The sequence below is a fragment of the Pogona vitticeps genome, chromosome 4 (genome assembly GCF_051106095.1).
Source record: "Pogona vitticeps strain Pit_001003342236 chromosome 4, PviZW2.1, whole genome shotgun sequence".
NCBI lineage: Eukaryota > Metazoa > Chordata > Lepidosauria > Squamata > Agamidae > Pogona > Pogona vitticeps.
In genome coordinates this window covers 239,524,720-239,545,563 of record NC_135786.1, presented here as the reverse complement: position 1 = coordinate 239,545,563, position 20,844 = coordinate 239,524,720, and the positions used below count along the sequence as shown (strand labels likewise).

Sequence of the window (20,844 nt, the reverse complement as noted above, 5' to 3'; positions counted from 1 at the left end):
ACCAAAAACAGCAACTCCGGACATGTAAAGGACAAAATCTCTGCTCACGTCATGACTCTCTGAAGCCAGGGACAACGGGCTCCCGTTTCACAGGGAAGGGAGGAATCCCGGTCGAGAGGCAGCCTGTGATTCCACCAGAGCCACAGATCTAGTCACTGGCCAGTAAGATTTCATTCATTCATTCATTCATTCATAATATTTTTTCACCCAGCCTTTCTCCTTAAAAAGAACCCAAGGCAGTTTACATAATGAAAAGACAACATTTGAAGCTAAAAACAGTGAGTATACAAATACAGTACTAAAAAAGGATCAAATACCACTCTAAGAAACAGTAAAAAGCAACACCGAAAACACATACAAAGCAGTCATGCATAGCAATCTACTGTATCTAAAAATCACACACAGGTACAGTAAGTGCTTGCTAAAGCAAACCCTGCCTGAAGAGAAAGGTTGTCTTCGCCTGCTTGCAGAAGGGGCCAGGTCAGCCTCCAGTGGGAGTGAGTTCCAAAGTCTGGGAAGGGTGTCAGAGAAGGCTTTGTAGTTTAGAATTTAGCTGTTTGAATTGGGCCTGAAAATGGATCGGCAACCCGTGGAGCTGCGATACGTGCTCCCTGTGATGATGGAGCCCCAGTTAACAATCTGGCTGCAGCATTTTGAACCTGCTGAAATTTCCGAACACTATCCAGAGGCAGCCCTAGGTAAAGTGCATTACAGTAAACCAGTTGGGATGTCACTAAGGCCTGTGTCACTATGGCCAGATCAGACCTCTCCAGGAACAGATGCATCTGGCGCACTCATTGTAATTGTGCAAATTTACTCCCAGCCACTCCTGAAAGACTGCCATCCATTTCCTACACTGGCCCAGCATGAAAGAATCGGGTACCAAAGCAGGCAGCCCATGCAACTGCCATTTGTGACTATTCTGCATTACTGCTTTTTCCACGAGTCTGAGGAGCAATTACTGTAACTAGCCTGCCATTCACCTAAACACTGCCCAGGTAGCTTCTCTTGATGCCGCTAGCTGGTAGCCAAGCAGGCAGGCCCCCGGCTTCCTCCCTAGGAGAAGGCGGTGCAGTGTGCAAGCAAGACATGAGAGCCAGGAAGGCCCTCAGGTCAGCCTGCCTGTGAGCTTCTGCCACTATTCTCTGTATTACTGGAAGAGCAGAGCGCTGGGCGACCTAAAATGGCCTATGAGTCGCTCAGGTGGAAGACGCCTCCCACTCAAGGAACCACCCATGCGTTAGGCTCTGGCTGCTGCAGGATTGGAACCAGCTGGCCTACCTGGAAGGGACTCTCCAGAAGCCTAACCCCCTCCCAAACCCGAATAAACTGGGAATGTCTAAATGCATATATTCTCTGTGGAAGGAAGGGGAGCGTCATTGCAATTTCAAGCTATGCTGAAGCTTTTCAAAACTACTGAAACCAGCCACAGACCCAGTTCAGCAGGAGATCGGAGCCAAAGGCGGACGCGGACGACGCTCCCTGGCTAGTCATGCAAATGTTAACACTTGCAAACAAAAACTCCGGCTCTGTCCACATTCCCAGCATGCTGAGCCATCAAGCATGGGCCAGGCAGGTATGTCAGGGATCTTGATACCCCCACGGGTTGTGTGTTTTCATGGATGACAAATTTACAAACACAGGTCATGATGCCTGTGGCCAATAAGCCCAGCAAGTGGCCCAGCTGATATAGATGCAGCTAAAGAGCTGGAGGAGGGCTGGCCCAGAGAAGCTTTAGATCCAGCAGACGGAGTCGGGGACTGAAAGTATTCATTTAACTTGCATACCATCCCACAGAGCATAGTACTCTTTGAGTGGTTTGCACCTTTGAGCTCAATCAAACGGAACTCGAATAAAACAAACATGCAATTTAAAGGAAACAAATCATTCTACAAAGGATGCTGGAACACACCTCTGGAATGCACACAAGCCTATGAGAGGCTGCCATGTTGCAGGAGATGCTGCGGTGCACCTCTCATAATGGCCCTCTCATGCCCCATTGCTTCCAACGGGACTACAGGACTGGGGTTGATGGGGCTCTCAGGCTCCCCCAAAGCTATGCTTCCTTGGCTGTTCGCACGTGCATTAAGGCTTGCAATTCCGGAGGTCCAGGAGCCACCTGATCTGATTCACTTCTAAAATAAACCCACACGTCATCTGCCCCACAGGCAGATCATTCAGATCAATTTATTAATTTTTTTACTCAGCTCATGATGTTCCGCTCTGAGAGCCACTGCAGGAGAAAACCTTTTGCAACCAGGCAGCCAGCCTTCCTGAGGACAAAAAGCTTGGTTGATCTGGTATAGCCCAGGTTATATAAGCAGACCAGCACCAGTAAAGAGCTCATTTCATCCTGCCCCACCTCCCTATTCAGGCCAGTGAGCCCAAGCGCCTTCTTCTCCGCCTGCCCCATTCCAGCCCACCCACATAAGCTGCCTGGGGTGAAGCAAGCTGGAGTTTCCTTGGAAGAAGGAATGCTAAGAATTTCACCCAGAGTAGGAACAAGCCACCAGACAGGATTACCTGGACGCCTTCCACGCTCAAGGCGTACATGCAAACATTTGCAGGGCTACTTAACGGATGCATGTGCCCAATTTTCATTCTCCAAGAGTTGGGGAGGGGGGGGCTACATGACCAGAGAAGATGCACAGGAGGACAGGTGGCAGGGGCTGCCACCCACACCCAAACCGTGCTTCTCTCCAGAAAGACTATTTAGCAGCTAAAGCGTCTACAGGCTCCTTTGCCAAAAGGGGAGGGGGGAACAAAACAGACCAGAACTATCCCCACCTATCTGCTCTCCTTCTGGAGGAACCCGCCAGACTCCTGGCATCCTCCAGAGACGGCGCAGGCTTGCTAGCACTTCCTCCTCTGCGCAGTAATTGACACATCAGCACTAATCACCTGGGGCAGAGAACACTTTTATGGCGAGGCCTAATAAAACAGGTGTTCTGTGTCTAGTCGCGCTGGCCACGTGACCACGAGAATGGTCTATGGACAAACGCTGTCTCTATGGCTTGGAGACAGGGATGAGCATCGCACCCTAGAGTCTGACACGACTGGACTCAAGGTCAAGGGGAACATATTCATGAGGGCTTTCACGGCTGGGATCTAATGGTGGTTGTGGGTTTTTCGGGCTCTTTGGACGTGTTCTGAAGGTTGTTCTTCCTAACGTTTCGCCAGTCTCTGTGGCCATGGGCATCTTCAGACTGTTGTCCTCTGAAGATGCCCATGGCCACAGAGACTGGTGAAACGTTAGGAAGAACAACCTTCAGAACACAGCCAAAGAGCCTGAAAAACCCACAACAACTGTCAAGGGGAACCTTTACCTTTACCTAATAAAACAGATGATCTTGTAAAAAGTGACTTCTCTGGACTGAACAAAAACGGGCAGTTGTGCACCCAGGTCACACTCCAGACCGGCCCAGCATGGCTGCATCTTAAGCCCTTCTGCTGGAGCATCGCCGCCAAGGAGGCAGCACAGCCAGCCAGCCAGCCCTTTGTGGGTGGGGGGAGGCACTCAACAGTCTTCTCAGTGGGCTGGCAAGTCAAAAACTCCGGCAGGTCCGAGAGAGAAAGCCCACAATGGGATGCAATGCTAGCGAGAGAAAGGGCCAGACCCAAAAGGGGCCGAGCAGCTTCTGACCTGCACTGGAGGCTTTCCCTTAGGAGCAAACGCTGCAATAGGCTGATTGCAGGCTGGGCACCAGAAGTGGTGGAAGGGTCAGATTGTGAAGACCTGGGTTCAAATCTAGCCATGTGGCTGTCTGGCTGACCTGGGACTGACCCAGGACATCCAGTCTCTCTCTCTCTCTCTCTCCCCTATTCCTCACAGGAGAGGTTGATGACTCAGTAATAAGAAAACTGGCATATTTATTTTTATATATTTTATTTATTAGATTTATACTCGGCACTACTCTGGGCAGCTAACAATGTTTTTTTTAAAAAACCCACAGGTACCCATCACCACTCATGAGGCATAAACAGTGAGATCCAGAAAAGCATTCAATTCCAAAAATCCAAAGAAAATAAATCTTGATAGCAAATCAGAACAATAACCACAACATGGAACGACGAGACGTTTCTATAGACCATACGCTGCTCTGAGCTCCAGAAAAGGAAAGCAACCTTTGAAGCAAACAATCCACTAAATGTAATATACAGCGTGGACGACTGAGGCACGAGATAGGAGATCCAAAGGTCCTCCTTCGGCCTTACAGCTTGCAAAAACCAGGCTGGCAAGATGGACTGCCTGGACATAAGCGATGCAAACCCCAGAGTGAGCAGAAAGGCCGCACTCCCCACCCACCCACCCAGCCAGCTGTGCGGCGCAAAGACGGAAGAGGCAGAAAAAAGGAGAGGCCAGGGGACCAGCTGGATCTCCGCCAGTGATGTCCACCAACCACAGCCCTCCGTACCAAGAGTGTCAAGTGACCTCGCCCAAGAGACGAGGACTGGCCATAGCTCTCTGGCCCATGTCCCATCCCTTCCCTGCTTGCCTGCCTGCCTGGAGATCAATGTCTCCCTTCTGCACCCACCACAGCCATAGCCAAAAGGGTGTGATCCGCTTTTAGGCTAAGAGATTTCATGAAACTCTTGGGAGACATCTGACGTACGGGCCAGGCAACGCCCAGAGGCTGCAGCCTCCATCCGGGCAGCCTCCTCTTTCTCACCCCTCCTTGGAGGCCTGCGGTTACCTCCCCTCCTTGCTCTCCCCGATGCCAGGGGCTTCCCATGACTGCTCCCGCTTCTCATGAGATTCAGCCAGTGAGTGAGCAAAGACCATTTCAAGCCTTCCGACGAGATCCTGGCTCAGGCACTTCCTGTCCTTGAGGTGACAGCCCATGGCTGTTCCCAGAATCCCACCCGCCTGGAATTGCTCCTGAGGGTCTTCGGGGGGGGGGAGAAAGACACATTCTCTGGGCTTCCTAGAGAGAAAGGGACAGCGGATGAGCTGGGCAAGGCCCGGTGCGGGAAGGGTGGGTGACAGACCACAACGACCAGGGCAGGTGATGGAGAAAACTCATACAGGCACAGTGGCAGGGAATACAAAGCCCGAGGCAGATCACTGCCATCTCTTATTTCAGCATCTTAACAAAACAGGCCCTAGGGAGAGCAGCGGGCCAGGAAGGTCCTACCCTTGGACCGGAGTCAGGAGGAAGCAGTGCTTTCCTCGGCTTTGGGGGTAAATGGCTGAAAGGAGTGAAAGACTTCACTGTTGGCCAACAATTTCTCTCTTCCTAAAGATTAAGGCATTGTGAACAGGCAAACTGTGATTAACACGGTTTTCCTGGGCCAACCTTATTTATTTATTTATTTTTAAATGAAGGCAGCTGTACAGAAGCCTTGGATTGTGACAAAGATGCTCAAGGAAGAAAGCCTGAACTTCAAAAACCCATCGAGTGCTGTGCCACAAAAGCAGCGCCTTCTCTGTTCCTCACTTGCCACAACCAATCGCTCATGAACCCTTTAGCTGCTCTACCGGAGTGGAGGATCCTCTTCCGACTACTGATCAACGATTCCTTCTGCCTCTTCTTCAGAAGATGCTGAATCAGACAGAGATCGGACCCTTGGGGCTTTGGAAGGCTCACAAGAGAAGCTGGACATCAAATGCGTGGACCAAAGAGAGTCAGCCAAGCGGACTCTTGAGAAGAGCAGCCTCCGAACAAGGAATTCCAGGTGTACCTGGAAACGGGGAGGCATTCAACCAAGAACTAGGCCAGAGTAGAAAGGCCACTGCCAAGATGAAATATTTACAGAGAGAGAGAGAGAGGAAAACAGAGCAGGAAGCCGCTCAGCCAAATACCCAGTAATTGCTGTCATGCTGACCAGGAGGCGGTTTGCGAAGAGGGCCCGGCTGCTTCCACACCAGCCAAAGGGGAGAAAAGGCTCAGTCAGCATTTAAACAAAAGATACCAGATATTCTCGCATGTATAATCAGCCAAAACAGAACGGCTTGAGTTTTTTTTTAAAGGGCATTCCCACAATATTCCATACATAGAAAACTACAGTTTAAGGATTTTCCCCAAAACATGAATGCTCCGAGCTTGATTCAGGGGCCTAACTATTGGTGGGTCTCACTTTCCACCAAGACCGGCTGTCGGTTTATAACACAATCCTGTACAACTCCATGTTAGGCTAGCGGCTGAATGGCTCAAACCTAGGGATCGGAGGAGCAAGTCAAATGTCAGCGCTGCGCCTCTTTGGATCAGCTGCACAAGCTGATCACAGTCCTTCAGATTAAGAACAGAAGCACAACTCTGATTCACTTTTCTGGCAGAGAAGAGCCACTCAGATCCCATCTGAGAAAGACATTCAACTGACCTACAAACTACATAGCAGACCTCTCTTTCTGTGCTGGAACCCTAAGAGCACGAATGGAAAACCTACAACCCCCTCAGTCTTATCTGGACTCCATCCCCCATGGGGCCCAGCCGTGTAGTTCATGGCAAGTAATTATGGGGATTCGAGCCCAATTATATGTTTGTTGGTTGGTTTGTTTTATTTACGTACCACTTGATGAGTTGATTCACACTACTCTGGCTGGTGTACCAACAAGCAAAGCCTCACGCACTTCATTCCAATAATTATATAACATAATCAATAGTTCTATGACGTGCCATGTTTTGTGTGCAACCTTTATTTGAATGTATAAAGAAGTAAACACAAGTTTATGAGCAATCTGGTGAGAATCACATGGTCATTATTTTGCTTAAATCTGTATTAATCATTATATTTTGGGTGTCGGCGACTCTCCCAGTGATTTAAAAGCAGATGTTCAGTGAGTATAAATTTACAGCACTTTGTTCAAGAGATGGGGGAGTTGGATTTTCAGTAGTGACTGTGATATTTTGCTTGGGAGGGATACACCTGGCTTGCTCCACAGAGTGGAATCTATTAGGAATTAAGCCCGACTCCTCATTGTTACCTTTCTAGCTTCTCCCAGTGTAGTCACCTTCAGCATTGTGGACTGGGAGGACCATGTTTTCTGGGAGAGAAGTTCCATTAAGGATCAAGGCCCTAAATCATCAAGAGTTTTAGAGGTCATCATCACCAGCACCTTCAACTGAGCACTGCAACTAACAGGGAGCCAACACAGGTGGACCAAGACTGAGGGTGTATGATCAAAGTTACGAGTCCCTGTGGTCACCTGGAAGGCCACAGGTCCCACAGTACTGCTTTTCAAGTTCTAATTTGGCCACCTGGCTCACTTATTATGAGACAGGGAGCAGGAACTGTCTGCAGGATGATGGATCATAGTGGCAGCTTCCAGGACAAGGACACTGGACCAGATCAAAGGCCAGCTACTCCCAAGCTCCCAACAGAAGCCAGCCAGATGCCTCCAGGAAGTTCCCAAGTAAGGCGTTCAGTCCACATCCCAACCCCTACTCTTGCCCCAGCAGCCCACAGATCTACGCTACCTCTGAGTACAAAGACTAGTGTGGCTAAGAGCTGTTGGTATGATGCTCAATGTGTCTAATCTTCTTTTAAAACCCTTCAAATTAGTGGCCATCACAATACCTTATGGCCTGGGGTCATGCATTGTGTCTACCCTTTTTGTTCTGAATCTCCTGCCAGTTGCATTGAGTGACCTCCAGTTCCACTGTCAGGAGAGAGGCAGAGGAAATAAAAATCTTTTTATCCACTTCTGTTCACCCACTGTGCTGCCATATGACCTCCCAGACCAGGAACAGAGCAGGAACGTTTTCAAGGGAAGAGGAATGGCGGGCTGCAAGTTGCTTCTGAAGATCCCTGTGAAATTTAACAGAAAGGCAATCCCCGGATAACCCTGTGACCGGTCCAGTATTGCAATGAGAGGGAATTGGTTTCGCACTTTTCCACACATCCTGAGGTCATGTCTTCACCCACAATGCTTAGGAAATACGTGTGAGAGTGAGGACTAGGACATGCAGAGAACTCTGTTAATACGCCTGAATCCGGCCACTAACAGTGACCTTGCCTCCTCCAGCAAACATGAGAAGGAGGTTTAAAGTTTAAGGTTGAGGTTAATTTTAACCCCAGGTTTTCCTATTTTCACTAAAAATGGGAAACTGCGGTATGAATGAACCAAACTTTGCTAACCAACCAGGATTATCTCTTCTCAGTCAATGTATTCATGAAGGCTTTCATGGCCGGGATCTAATGGTTGTTGTGGGTTTTGGGGGCTCTTTGGCCATGTTCTGAAGGTTGTTTTTCCTAACGTTTCGCCAGTCTCTGTGGCCGGCATCTTCAGAGGACAGCACTCTGTGCTCTGGATGCTGTCCTCTGAAGATGCCCATGGCCACAGAGACTGGCAAACCGTTAGGAAGAACAACCTTCAGAACACGGCCAAAGAGCCCGAAAGACCCACAACAACCATTCTCCCCAATCAATCCTTTCAATATGAGAAATGGGGGGTCCATTCCAAACTATTACTGGAAGCTTTCCATCTCATCACCATCAAGGCCAAAGAGGGAGGGAAGAGAACATGAGCTCAGAAATGTGTTGGGGTATGTTCTGGTTGCCACAAGGATTTGTTGCAATGTCTGAATACAATGGATCTGTGAACGCCCAAGCTGTCCCTGCTTCAGAGAAGTAACGGCTGCACGTGTCTAGCTCAAGGGTAGGGAACATCCGGAGGCCTGAAGGCATAACATATCTCCACTGGACCTTGAATGGCCATGCCTGCTCACACAACCACTCACCTCTAAAATATTTTTCTCATGGCTTTTTAAAAACTGAAATAAGGCATTGGATAAAGGGGGGGGGGGGGGGTTCCCTGGGCTGCAAAGAGAACAAACCTCTCAATTCTAAAGGAAATCAACCCTGAGTGCTCACTGGAAGGACAGATCCTAAAGCTGAGGCTCCAATACTTTGCCATCTCATGAGAAGAGAAGACTCCCTGGAAAAGACCTTGATGTTGGGAAAGTGTGAAGGCGAGAGGAGAAGGGGATGACCGAGGATGAGATGGATGGACAGGGTCACCGAAGTGACCAATGTGAATTTGACCCAACTCCGGGAGGCAGTGGAAGACAGGAGGGCCTGGTGTGCTCTGGTCCATGGGGTCACGAAGAGACACGACTAAACAACAACAAAGGGGGGGGCTCAGGTACTGAGGGAGGGGAGCAAAATACAGCAGTATTGCATCTTGCATCTGCAAGATAGTGCATGGTCTCCAGGGTGTCACCCCAGTTGTGAAGGATGGGAGCGAGCCACATTGGGGCCACTGACACTATGCCCTCCCCTAATTAGTGGATTGAGATAAGCATCCATTCCGATGGCCATCAGGGTTAATTCTCACCATGTGTTGCCACAGCGGCAGAGCACTCCCTTTCCACTCCATCACTCAGCCGCCTGATTGAGATGCAACACCAAACGTTCTATGCCAGAGAACCCTCCCAAACCACACCTTTGCACGTTCGTTCGTTATGGAAGAACAAACAGAAGGAAACGGATACCTGATCAGTGGTGAAACCAAGGAGGGAGGCATAACTGTGGCGACCCTGAGCCTGGCTACAAGAACGGCAAGACATTCACCAGGAGAGACATTCGGAGGGAACTTCATTTGGTGGGATTTATAAGGCAAACGTAAGAGCAACTGATTGTTACACATGGAGATCAGAGTGTCCCTTTCAGAAAACTGCCCCTTCCAGCATTGGCGCCCGGCACAGAGAGTTATTCAACAAACTCCACTTTCAGGAATTCAGACTATTTGGTACTCCTTGTTCTTACCCTGGAATGAGCCACCCATCAGGCTGTTTCCTCTCTGCAACAGGGCACGACACAAAGCAAGGCGAAAGCCATCCTCTGTGATTCTATGCATACTTAATAAGCTCACCTTTGTTCATTTTAATGACTGCTCATCCTTTTGACAGGCAGTTTTGGTTCAGAAATGTCAATAAGTTAAAAAATGAAGTAGGGTAAGCCACCAAGAGGGAAACACCTAACAAGCCATGGTGATAACCTTCGTCTTTCCAAGATAAAAGAACAATTACATACACAGAGCTTCTCTTTAAATTGGCAACAGGGCCTGTGCACTGAACCGCCTCTCTCCCCACGTACCTGCCCACTGGCCATGCCACCTGAGGCTGATGGAAGCTGTGCTCTAAAATATCCCGCAGAACCCAAGCTGCCAACCCTTGTGTGAAAGCCAGAGGGGGTGCAATATACATATATATACAAGCCAAGGCGCACATGCCTTGTGGCCAACAGAATACAGGTCAAACACCGAGGTGCAACCCCCCCCGCTTCCTTTTTGACGTCTAGGGCTCTGGAAGCAGGGGAGGAAGAGCAGCCATGTCTGCGGTCACTAAGAAACCAGAGCCTTTGGCGAGATTTTGCTCCAGCTGCAGCGCAGGCATCCCGTAATGTCACCGTGCTTTCACTCCAAGGCATCTGTGGGAAAGCACCGGGGAGGGGCGATGGCTCCAGCACCCTCCGCGCATGGTCTTGGGGGGGGTGTTTCCGCCCACCCGCGACCAGTGGCTGAATCCATCCACGGGTGTCTCTAGCAAGGTTGCTACCCTGGCAGCTCCTGGTTTGGGTCCAGTCTGCCATATGTGTGGCAACCCAGCAAAGGAGCCACACAGACCCCCCCAAGACCCCCATTCCCAGGAGGGAGGGAGGGCTCAGGAGACCCTTCGCCAGGGAGCCCAGCATCATGCTCCCACTGGGACGTTCTCACAGACTGGTCCACTCTTCCACACACACACACACACACACACACCACACCCCCGCCTTGAATAAACTAACTTTATGGGGACTACAACACCCTGAATCCACAGCCAACAGGAGCCTGGGTTTTGTAGTCCAGAAAGCTCAAACTTTCCCAAAATCTGGATCACCCCGCCCAGGGCCGCCCCCAGAAGGGCACAGGAGGCATCTTGAGCCTGAGGAGCAACAGAGGCGCCCCCTCAGCCGCCCCCCCAGAGCACATAACCCCCCCCACACACACACACACTCTTTGCTCGCCCTCCTCCTAAAGGTGCAGCCCCCACCCACCGGAGACAGGCTCTTTCTGGCTGCAAAGATTAAACACACGCCAGACATACAACATATATTCTCTATCTCCCCCCCCCCCACACACACAAATCCTCCTCCTTGGCGAAGCCTCCCCACATTTGGTGGGGGACCCCCTCCCTCCTGATGGAGGGAAAGGAACACGTGACCCGCTTCCTCCCTGCAAACCCCCCCTCCGTCCCTGCAAGGTAGGTCGGCCACTCACTCACTTGCTCGCTCCCTCGCTCGCTCGTTCTCGGCTCGGCCCCCTTCCCGCCTCCCTCTCGCGCTTCCAAGCCGGGCCTTCCCCCGGGGCTCTCTTTCCCCGACTCAGCCCAGCGTCGCCGCCATGGCAACCAAGAACACTTCCGCCCGCAGACCGGAAGTCCGGCGCCCCCAGGCAGCCGCCATCTTGAGAGGGGCCGCCGGGCCGCCCAAAGAAGGCGGGGGGGGGAAGATGGTGGGCGGGGCGAGGGGGCGGGGCCTCGCCTGGTCCCTTCTGCACGCCCGACGCGACCGAGGCGGGAGCAGCTGAACGTCTCGGGATGGCTCATAAAAGAAAATAAAGCGGGACGCCTCTGGCCGTGTGCAGAGTGCACGTTAAAGGGACGCGAAGTGCCCAGTTGGGTTAAAAATGGGCAAGCCTTAAGGTTCTACAGCACGCTTCGTCGCCTAAGCTGGGGAGCGCAGTGGGAAACGCAAGCCTGCGCACTTTGCTGGCTTTTTGCTCCCGCCCTAATAGAGGTTTCATGACCCCTTCGTCCCCCTCAGGGCCGCACAGAGCCAGCCCCCCCCCCGCATGCTCAGGGTCAAAAAAAAAAGAAAGAAAAAAGGCTGGCAAGTGTTGAAAGAGCTGCCGGACCCCCTTCCCTCTTCCTCGAAAGCATCGGGATTGAGGGCCCAGGACTCAGGCAGGCGCTGCACCCTTCAACCCCTCTCCCTCCTTGAGGAAGGCAGGCCCCTCACCAGCATATATTCATTATAAATCTGTCATTTGTTTACATTTCTAGCCCAGTGTGCTGGAAGGGGCGCTTGCCCGTGTCTGCAGTGCCTCCAAGCTCAGTGGCAGTCTACCTCTGAGCATCCTAACAAACAGGCAGCGGGGAGGGGGCTGTGCTCCTTCATGCTTTTGATGCTTGTGGGTGCTTGGGCTTTTGTGAGGCAGCAGGACCTCTGCTCCCATTTGAACGGCCCAGGTGGAATGATTGTTGCTTCTGGGCCAGCCAAAGATCCTGGGTTCAAGACCCATTTGATCAAAATGTGGGAGCTGCTGCTGCTGCTGGTGGTGGTGCTGGTGGTGGTCTGCATAGGCAATTCTGGCCTTGATGAAACAAGCGTCTTTTGGTGCAGCTCAGATCTTTCTGCAAGACGTTATTGCGTGTCTTTAATTGTAAAATGTTGTTGCCAGGAGCCATCAGGTTGCGTCCGACTTAACAGTGATCCTCAGAGGGTTTTTGAAGTATGGGAGATGTTCAGGGAGTGGGTTGCTAGTGACACACACAGAGACGAGTTTCTATGGCTCAGGAGGGGCTTGGTCTCTGGTTCCTTGAGTCCCAGGGCAAGTGACATGCCATCCCCCCCCCCCCACTGCAGTCTCTCCATTATAGAACAAAGAGCTTCAGAAGAGGATCAGTCTGGGCTTTATAGACAAAGTGCCAAGCCTGGGGCTGCGTGGATCATGAGAAACGACGGGTTGTTCTGAAAGAAATGGGTGCACCACAGCCCTGGGTTGTGCGAGTGCATAACTTGTATTATGGAGAAGCTGCTGCCGCTAGGATAGAATACGGAGCGACAGCAAGGTTTCCTGTAGGCAAAAGGTGTCAGGCAAGGATGCATTTTGTCCCCTTCTCTGTTCGATCCATACACAGCGCATTTCAAATGGAAAGCCAGACTAGATTCAGAGGAAGGAGGCCTGAAAACGGTCAGACGAAGCATTAGAAGATGCAGAGGACGCCCTCTGACTGGCCGAAAGCAGCAATGACTTGAAACGACTTTTAAGGGAAATGAAAGAAGAAAGCGTGTTAAGAACAAAACCATGACTACTAAAGAACTAATTATAAGAATAATGACTTTCTGCCATCAGGTTGATTCCAACTTATGGCGTGCTCTGGTCCATATGGGGTCACGAAGAGTTGGATACGATTAAACGACTAAACAACATCCTGTCATATTCAGAACTTTAATGCTGGCAATGAGAAAACTGAAATTGTTAATTGTTTTTGTGTATCTTTCATTCCATCATCAATCCACATGGAAACCACAGCCCAGAAATCTCAAGATGTCTGAGCCTCGGAAGGGCAGCAAGGGAGGAACTAGAAAAGATGATCCAAAATAAGGATGTGTCCTTGGAGACCAAGACCAAGAACCATCCATGATGCTGCTCTGACATCACAGTGGCCAGAGTCCAGTCCCCGGCTGGGAGAGGAAGGCCAGGCCCCTGGGCTCCAGCTCTCTGTGCAACCCACCTTCCCCGCTTGACCGAGCGCCAGACCTTGCTGGTCCTCAGCCATGGCCCAGCCTGCACGTGCCCAAGGCAACAGAGCGCTCAACCCCTGCAGGAAAAGGCAGGGCCCTCAAGGGCCGGGCCGGGCCATGTTGGGGACCCCTGGCATGGATGAGGTGGAGGACTGGGAGATGGACCCTGGCTACGTCAACGACAACCGCCGGCCATGGGCCAACCACGAGATCTCAACCCCTTCCGTAATTTCTGGTAAGCATTGCAAAAAACGAAGCCATCGACTTGGAGTGGAGGGACGCTGGATGGAGAGGGAAGGGGAGAAATGGCTTCCTGCCTCCTTGCCACCCCAAAAGACCACCCCCATGCTAAGACAAGGATGCATGTTGATTTCCAGGTTCTGGAATCATCCAACCATGAAGTCGGAAGGGAGCGCGAAGGCCATCAAGTCCAACCCACCTGCTCAAGGCAGGAATCTGAATCAAAGCAACTCAGAGAGATGGTGGCCCAGTTTTGTCTTGAAGGCCTCCAGTGTTGGAGGGCTCACCACCTCCTGAGGTTATCAGTCCCACTGTCGTACTGCTCTAACAGTTAAGAATCCCCCCCCCCCGAGAATCAGGTCTTCAGCCAGGGGTGCAAAAGGCCAGCCTTCTATAGACCAGAGCCCCCCCAAAAACTGCACAGCGACATTGCCCCCGAACGCACCTGATCCTGCCAGATCTTGGAAGTGAGGTGTGAAGGTCCAAACAAATCAGCAGACTTGCAAGGTTTTAAAACAGGTGTTTAACAGGAAACCCAGTATCAGCAAACGCATGCCAACATCTGTCACCTTCCAACAACGGGTCGGCCAGGGGCTTCCGATCATCCACCTTAAAGGGGGTCCCTCCTTCAGAGTTCCACGGTCTGGGCCAGTCCCGAGGAGAGATTTGGGTTCAATGCCGGTCCAGTCTCTCCCTCCAGTCAGGGGACCATGTCCTCATCCCGGTTATCCACCCGAGTGGGGGTCCCTGGTAGGGATGTCGGTCTGCCATCGTCCTCCGGGTCTCCCCTCATCTGGGCTTCCCTCATTCTCCATTCTATCCTTTCGCACTTCTCTCTTTCCACTTTCTCCTTCTCCTCTCTTAAATTTCCTCCTCCACTCCTTCGCTTCAGCTTCACCCCAATAAGAAGGTCTAGGGAAATTCTCCGGTCATCAGCCTCCTCCTTGGGTATCCGGAGTCTTTCCCCTACCCCAGTCCATGGATCCTGCATCCAGAACCTGGCAGTAACTCCCTTTTTATATCTGATATCTCCCACCCCTGCTTTAATCTCTACCCTCAGCTTCCGCTTTTTCCCCCATAATTTCTTTCCCGGTTTCTTTAACCGTCAGTCTCTGCAGCTCTTCCTCTACTTTCCCCGGGGTCTGTTTCCAGCAGTTCTGTTTTTCTAGGAGGAGAAGCGCGTAGGGTTTGAATCTCCTTCTCTGCCATGAGAGGGAGGGAGGGCACTCCAGCAACAGGGGCCTTACTCTCGGCTGTGGTCTCGCATGAGGCCAGGTCAGGGCGGGCGGTTTGGGATACAACCAGGAATCCTCAAGATCTTGTTGTTGTCGTTTAGTCGTGTCCGACTCTTTGTGACCCCACGGACCAGAGCACGCCAGGCCCTCCTGTCTTCCATTGCCTCCCGTAGTGGTGTCAAATTCACGTTGGTCGCTTCAATGACCCTGTCCAACCATCTCGTCCTCTGCCGTCCCCTTCTCTCCTCCTGCCTTCACACTTTCCCAACATCAGGGTCTTTTCCAAGGAGTCTTCTCTTCTCATGAGATGACCAAAGTATTATAGCCTCAGCTTCAGGATCTGTCCTTCCAGTGAGCACTCAGGGCGGATTTCCTTCAGAACGGATAAGTTTGTTCTCCTTGCAGTCCAGGGGACTCTCAAGAGCCTCCTCCAGCACCACAATTCAAAAGCATCAATTCTTCAGAGGTCAGCTTTCTTTATGGTCCAGCTCTCACTTCCATACATCACTACAAGGAAAACCATCGCTTTGACTAGATCTTAACTGGCTTCAATAGACACAGGCGAAGGCAGCTTTGCACCTTGCTGTGATTACAGTTCCCCTCACTAATAATTAACCAACTATATAAACGAGTCCCATGCTGGAGGGGAGACTCTGAAGTTAACAGTTCTTTAAAGGGGAAATGCCCTTCTCATGCACCGAACCCGGGGGGCGGGGGGGGCGGGGCTGAGCTGGAGGCATCCTCTCCCTGAATCTTTCCACCGTTGTTTTCCAGATCTCTCCAGATCCATTCAGGACTGCAACCTCGGGACGTCAACTCCACCCGCCAGGGCAGACCACGCCGGTTGCCAGAGACACTGCCAGGGTTGCAAATATTCAGCTCACAGCCATGTCAGTCTTCCCAAGGGACATCGGGGGGTCCCTCCGTGTCCGCACACGCGCTCGCGGACCAGGCTGGGCATTGAGCGATCTTCCATTTTCGACTGCAACGCTGTGGAAAAGCTGGACGCCTTTTTTTCTGAGAAACTGAAAGGCTGGGGGCGCAATGCAGTCCCGCTGCCTGACAGCTGCGAGACCACCGAGGCGCCCCCGGAAGCCACCCGTGACCACAGCAGAGCCCAGAACAACACTGGAAAGGGAGAGGCAGCCGCAGAGGGAAAGGGCAGGAAGCAGAAGCCTGGCTGGGCAACGCACGGGAGGGGAAAGAGGGGAGCAGAGCCTGCCTGGCATTCGCCAGAGAATGATAGCCCAGTCGTGCTCCACAATCCACACCTGAGGCACCTCCAGCCCAACACGGCCGGCAGAGGAGAGCATTCGGGAGGCCTGCTCTCGAAGCACAGACCCTCCCCAGCTGTGTACGGCTCAGCCAGGATCTTGCCCCAGTGCAGGATCAGTCACGTCCAAAGGTGCACGGCCTGCCAGGCATTTAACCGGGATCTGCCAGCCCCCTATGGGAACTGCTGGGCCCCACGGAAAGAGGAGGGGCAGGGGGGCGCAAGTGCCCCACACCGAGTGCCAAGGACCGGCCCTTCTTCCCTCCATCCGGTTTCAGACCGGCTTTCCAAAGTGCAGCAGTGGCTGGAGCAGACTCTGGCAGACGCACCTCCAGGCCACCCGCGGCCCCAGCCGCACGGAGCCTGGGGCTCCCCGGACCTGAAGGAAGGAGCTCGTTGGGGTAGGGCCAAAGATGCTGGGGACTGGCGGGGCCAAGAACCCCCTGCGGAGAGCAGGCACAGAAGGAAGAGCCCTCCGGAAGAGCCTCAGGTGAAGGGCTGGAGAGGGGGGGGGAGCCTAGCCCTTTTGTAAGCAAAGGGCAAACCCTCTCCGGGTAGCTTGAAAATATTATGGGAAGGGGGGGGGAGTGGAAGTGAGAGAGACAGAGAGAGAAATAAGAGCACTAAGATGCTCGACAGATCGACCGGGCGCTCTTCTGTTGGAGGCTGCTCAGCAAAGGCTGGTCGGCCACCCCTCGAGGATGCTCGAGAATCATAGTGTCATCAGGTCCAGCCCTGCTTGGCCAAGGCAGGAATACAAATCAAAGCAGATCCAATACAGAGTTCTCCAATTTGCTCTTGAAGGCCTCCCTCCCGCGTTGGAGCCCTGCTCGCCTCCTCCCTTGAAGGTCATTGTTCCCAATGGTCGTACTGCTCTAACAGTTAGGATGTGTTTTTCCCCCCTGAGATTGAACCTAAATCTGGCTTCCTGTCCCGGGAGCCCATTCTTATGTGTCCATCCCTGATGTGGAATTGAAATTCAGAACCCCCAAATTACATTACTTTTTGTTTTATTTCTGAAGGTTAATTCAAACACGGCAGGAAGCCTGAAACATTCCTGTTCAAAGGGCCCCCCTAAAATGCCTCTCAACTGTTGCTCTCAAAAAGCAATCACTCATGACACCCACAAAGCAGTCTGGTTCCCCCCCCCCCCCGTTGTGTTGTTTTCAACTTTATCACAGCCTTCCTTGCCCATCAATCTCCTGATCCCAAAAAACAGGCCAGTCCTTGTGGGGAACGGTATCCCGTGTAACGGGTGACTTCTAACCAAAATGGGAGCTGCTTTAAGGAAAGGAGCCAGGAATTTTAAAAAACAAACAAGCAAACCTCAGTTTGATCTTGGCTTAGTTCAGTAAACCACAGTTGACACCAGCTTTCTACTTCCTGACATCTCCAGGTGTTTTTGGACTATAGCTCCCATCATCCATGGCCAGCATAACGGTTATTTAAAGAGAGTGTCACAGTGACACACAGAGCCTGTGGTCTAGCTCAGTGGTTCTTAACCTTGGGTTACTCAGGTGTTTTTGAACTGCAACTCCCAGAAACCCTGGCCAGCACAGCTGGTGGTGAAGACTTCTGGGGAGTTGCAGTCCAAAAACACCTGAGTAAACCCAAGGTTAAGAACCACTGGTCTAGCTGATATGCCCCTTGATTGCACTGAAGCTCCCCTGAACACCAAGGCTGAGAAGCCCCGTCCTTAAGGGTTGCTTTTGATTGGGAAGGAATTCAACGGGTGCATCTTCCTTTCCCCCCCTTGAATCTTCACTGGTTGAATTTCCTCCTGTCCTGCCCCTGTCCTGAGGTCCTGGTCTTTCCCCCAAAACAAGGCCATGGCCACTTTACATTCCTTCCCTTTTCTGGCTGTTGGGAGCACCGGGTTGGGGATAAAGGGTTTGGGGGGGGGGCGAAGCCCTGCCTTATGTTCTCCCCACTCTTCCCTCTCCTCGCCAGCCAGCGGCACGGATCCTCGCCTGTGATGAGAGGAGCACCTCGCCCGCCACGTGCTCCTGCCTGTACTGTGAGCAGCAGAGACCCCGCGCCAGGCTAGTTTCCGGGAAGATGAGGGCCGACCCCTCAGCGGAGGAGGTGGCCGTCCAGCTGCAGGCTGAGAACCGCATCCCCCGGATTGTGGAGGCTTTCGAGCGGCGGTCCTCGCGGGCGCAGCAGGACCGGGCCTTTGGCTCTGCCCGGCCGAGGGAGCCGGAGAAGAGGGGCCGGAGCAAAAAGACCCACGGGGACGCCAGGCAGGGTCGCTGGGCGAGCAGCACAACGGCACAGAAATCCTCCTCCGAGCAGGGGCTGCACGAGTCGCCAAGGACCCGGGACCACCGAGGGATGGAGGGGCAGCGCCTGCAGAAGCAGCCCAGTTTCCTGGACAGATTGCGGGGGCTTCACTAGTCTGCTGGCTGAAGAAGCCAGCCCCCCCCCCCCAAAAAGGGAGGCAGGATGCCAGGGCAGACGTGGCCAAGAGAGAAATGGCACCGTGGTGAATCCCAGGGTCCCAGCTGTTGCTGTGGCTGCCTGCTAGAGGGAGGAAGAAGCTTTTGTGAACCCCCTCGATGGCGGGCAGTAGCACCGGAGGGGGGCTCTGCGGAAGGAGGTCCCCTCTGTGCCCTCTCCAGCCCAGGTCCCCCCTGCCGGATGAGGGTTGGGGGCTGGCGATGACCCTCGGCCGCAAGGTGAGCCGGCAACGCCTTGGGGGGGGTCTCCAAAGGAGCCACAGGTGAGCGAGGGCAGAGTCAAACAGGGCAGGTGACCCCCTTGCTGCACAGCCCCCATTGGTGGAGCGGGAAGGCCCAGGAGAAGGCAGCGCTTGGATCCTGCTTGCAAGGACCTGCCCTCCGATGGCTGGGCTTTTGAGCCGGATTTGGGGGGGGGGGAGGAAGTTCCCTTCACAATTCATCACTGGGTGAGAAAAGTTCCAGCACCGTTTTTGCCAAAAGGCTGTCTTGTAACTATGAATAAACCTTGGTCGTGATCCAGGTGTGTACCAACCGCTCAGTGGCACTTTGTGATCCTTCTGTCAATTTGTTTCCCATGAGAAAAAGCCCTCCCACTAGGGGGTCCCTCCAGGAGGGGGGAAGAACCCCTCTCATCCTCCCACTGGCGCCAAGAAGGAAAAGGTACTGCTATTACAGACCCTCCTCTCCTTGATTCCAGCTCTTCTCATGGAGTGCAAGGTGAGACACGGGACCCTCCCCTTCCTCCCTATTTTATCCGCCGAACAACCCTGCAAGGTGGGACAGGCTGAGATAGAAAGGGTGGCTGGTCCAAAGTCACCTTCTGAACTTCATGGCTGAGCAGGCGTCAGCACCCAAGTCTCTCAAGAACCAGTCTCTCTAACCCTTAGGCCACACACCACCTCCGAAAGGATCCTTAATTTGCAAAGCACGTTTTAATCCTTATGCATTTGGCAAGAGGAGAGATGAACCTAAGAGGAGCCCTGTGCTGGATCAGGCCAAGGGCCCCCATCTAGTCCAGCTTCCTGTCTCTCACTGTGGCCCCCACCAGACGCACCTGGGAGCCCACGATAGACCTGTCTCCTGATCTCCCTCTTCCCCTGCCTCTGGCCTTTGGAGGTCCCTTCCTTTTAGGAGCCCGGAGATGATTACATCCCCATCATGGCTTGTCACCTGCAATGAGACTTTTCCTCCAGGAATCTTTCCAATCTGCTTTTCAAGGCCTCTAGATGCCAGAGGCCACCACCCCCGCATCCTGTGGCAAGGAGTTCCACAGACTGACCACATGCTGGGTCAATAAGTATTGTCTTTTGATTCTCTTTAACACTGTCAGGAAATGGCGAAACAAGCCATCCTATAGATCTCCCTTCAGGCGAAGCCCGGCGGGTGGTTGGCTGTGCACAGAGGAAAAACAAAACAGCGTGCATGAAGTGAAGCCTCCAACCGCATGCTTCATTCCTTTCATACAGACATGGTTAGCCCCCCCCCCACTGCCCGCTGGATCCTGGCCCATCACAGAGGAGTCTGTAACATGGGCAAGAAATCTATGGATGGATGGTTGCCACCAGGGAACCAAAGCGGTGATGAGTTACGGCATTGTGTCTCAAGCCTGACATGCAAGGAGGTCTTAGGCCAAGGCGCGTGTGGGGGGGGGGTGAGGGGAAGGATAGGCAGCCCCATAGAATCAAAGCATCATGCAGTTGGAAGAGGCTTCGAAGACCATCGAGCCCAAACGCTCTGCTCAAGGCAGGAATCCAAATCCAAGCAGATCGGATGGAGGCTGGTTCCCGTTTCCTCTTGAAGGATTTCCTGCGGAAAAAGGCCTAACGGTCAAGCTTCCCTTTCGAAAAGGAAGAAGCGCTCAAGATCATATGGCAAAGATCAGCTGGCTATTGGAGAGCACCAAAGGATTTCAGGAAAAAAAAGATCAGCCTGTGCTTAATCGAGGACAGCAAAGCCTCCGATAGCGTCCAAGGTTTTGTTGACTTTAGTTCAACCATTGATCCAAATGGAGGATGAAGCCAGGAAATCGGAAGACATCTGAGACTTGTTAAGGGCAGCAATGAAGGAACCGAAAAAGATCCTCAAGGGTCAGGAGGTGTCCCTGAAGACCGAGACCGAGATCATGCCACATTCTCGTATTCCCAGTCCCCATATAGGGGTGCGAAAGCTGATGGATGGGGGGGGG

The 20,844-nt window shown here is 52.6% G+C and overlaps 2 protein-coding genes across 5 annotated transcripts in view; one reads left to right on the top strand and one right to left on the bottom strand.

The window, feature by feature from the left end:
* PPP1R16A (protein phosphatase 1 regulatory subunit 16A) overlaps nucleotides 1-11,359 on the bottom strand; it is a 62,189-nt gene extending 50,830 nt beyond the window's left edge. The window contains exon 1 of one of the 4 annotated variants that reach the window (XM_072999632.2): nucleotides 11,201-11,359. The gene's annotated coding sequence lies outside the window, so the exon portion shown is untranslated. Of the gene's footprint in view, nucleotides 1-22; nucleotides 818-11,200 lie in introns of those variants that run through there. The other 3 variants (XM_072999634.2, XM_072999631.2, XM_072999635.2) reach the window with 3 other exon arrangements.
* A 4,257-nt stretch (nucleotides 11,360-15,616) lies between these two features.
* On the top strand, nucleotides 15,617-18,623 carry LOC144589121 (uncharacterized). Its single transcript, XM_078393099.1, has 2 exons — nucleotides 15,617-16,687; nucleotides 18,148-18,623. Exons 1-2 carry the CDS (start codon nucleotides 15,617-15,619, stop codon nucleotides 18,592-18,594), a joined length of 1,518 nt encoding a protein of 505 aa, XP_078249225.1. The 3' UTR covers nucleotides 18,595-18,623.
* Nucleotides 18,624-20,844: the final 2,221 nt, after the last annotated feature.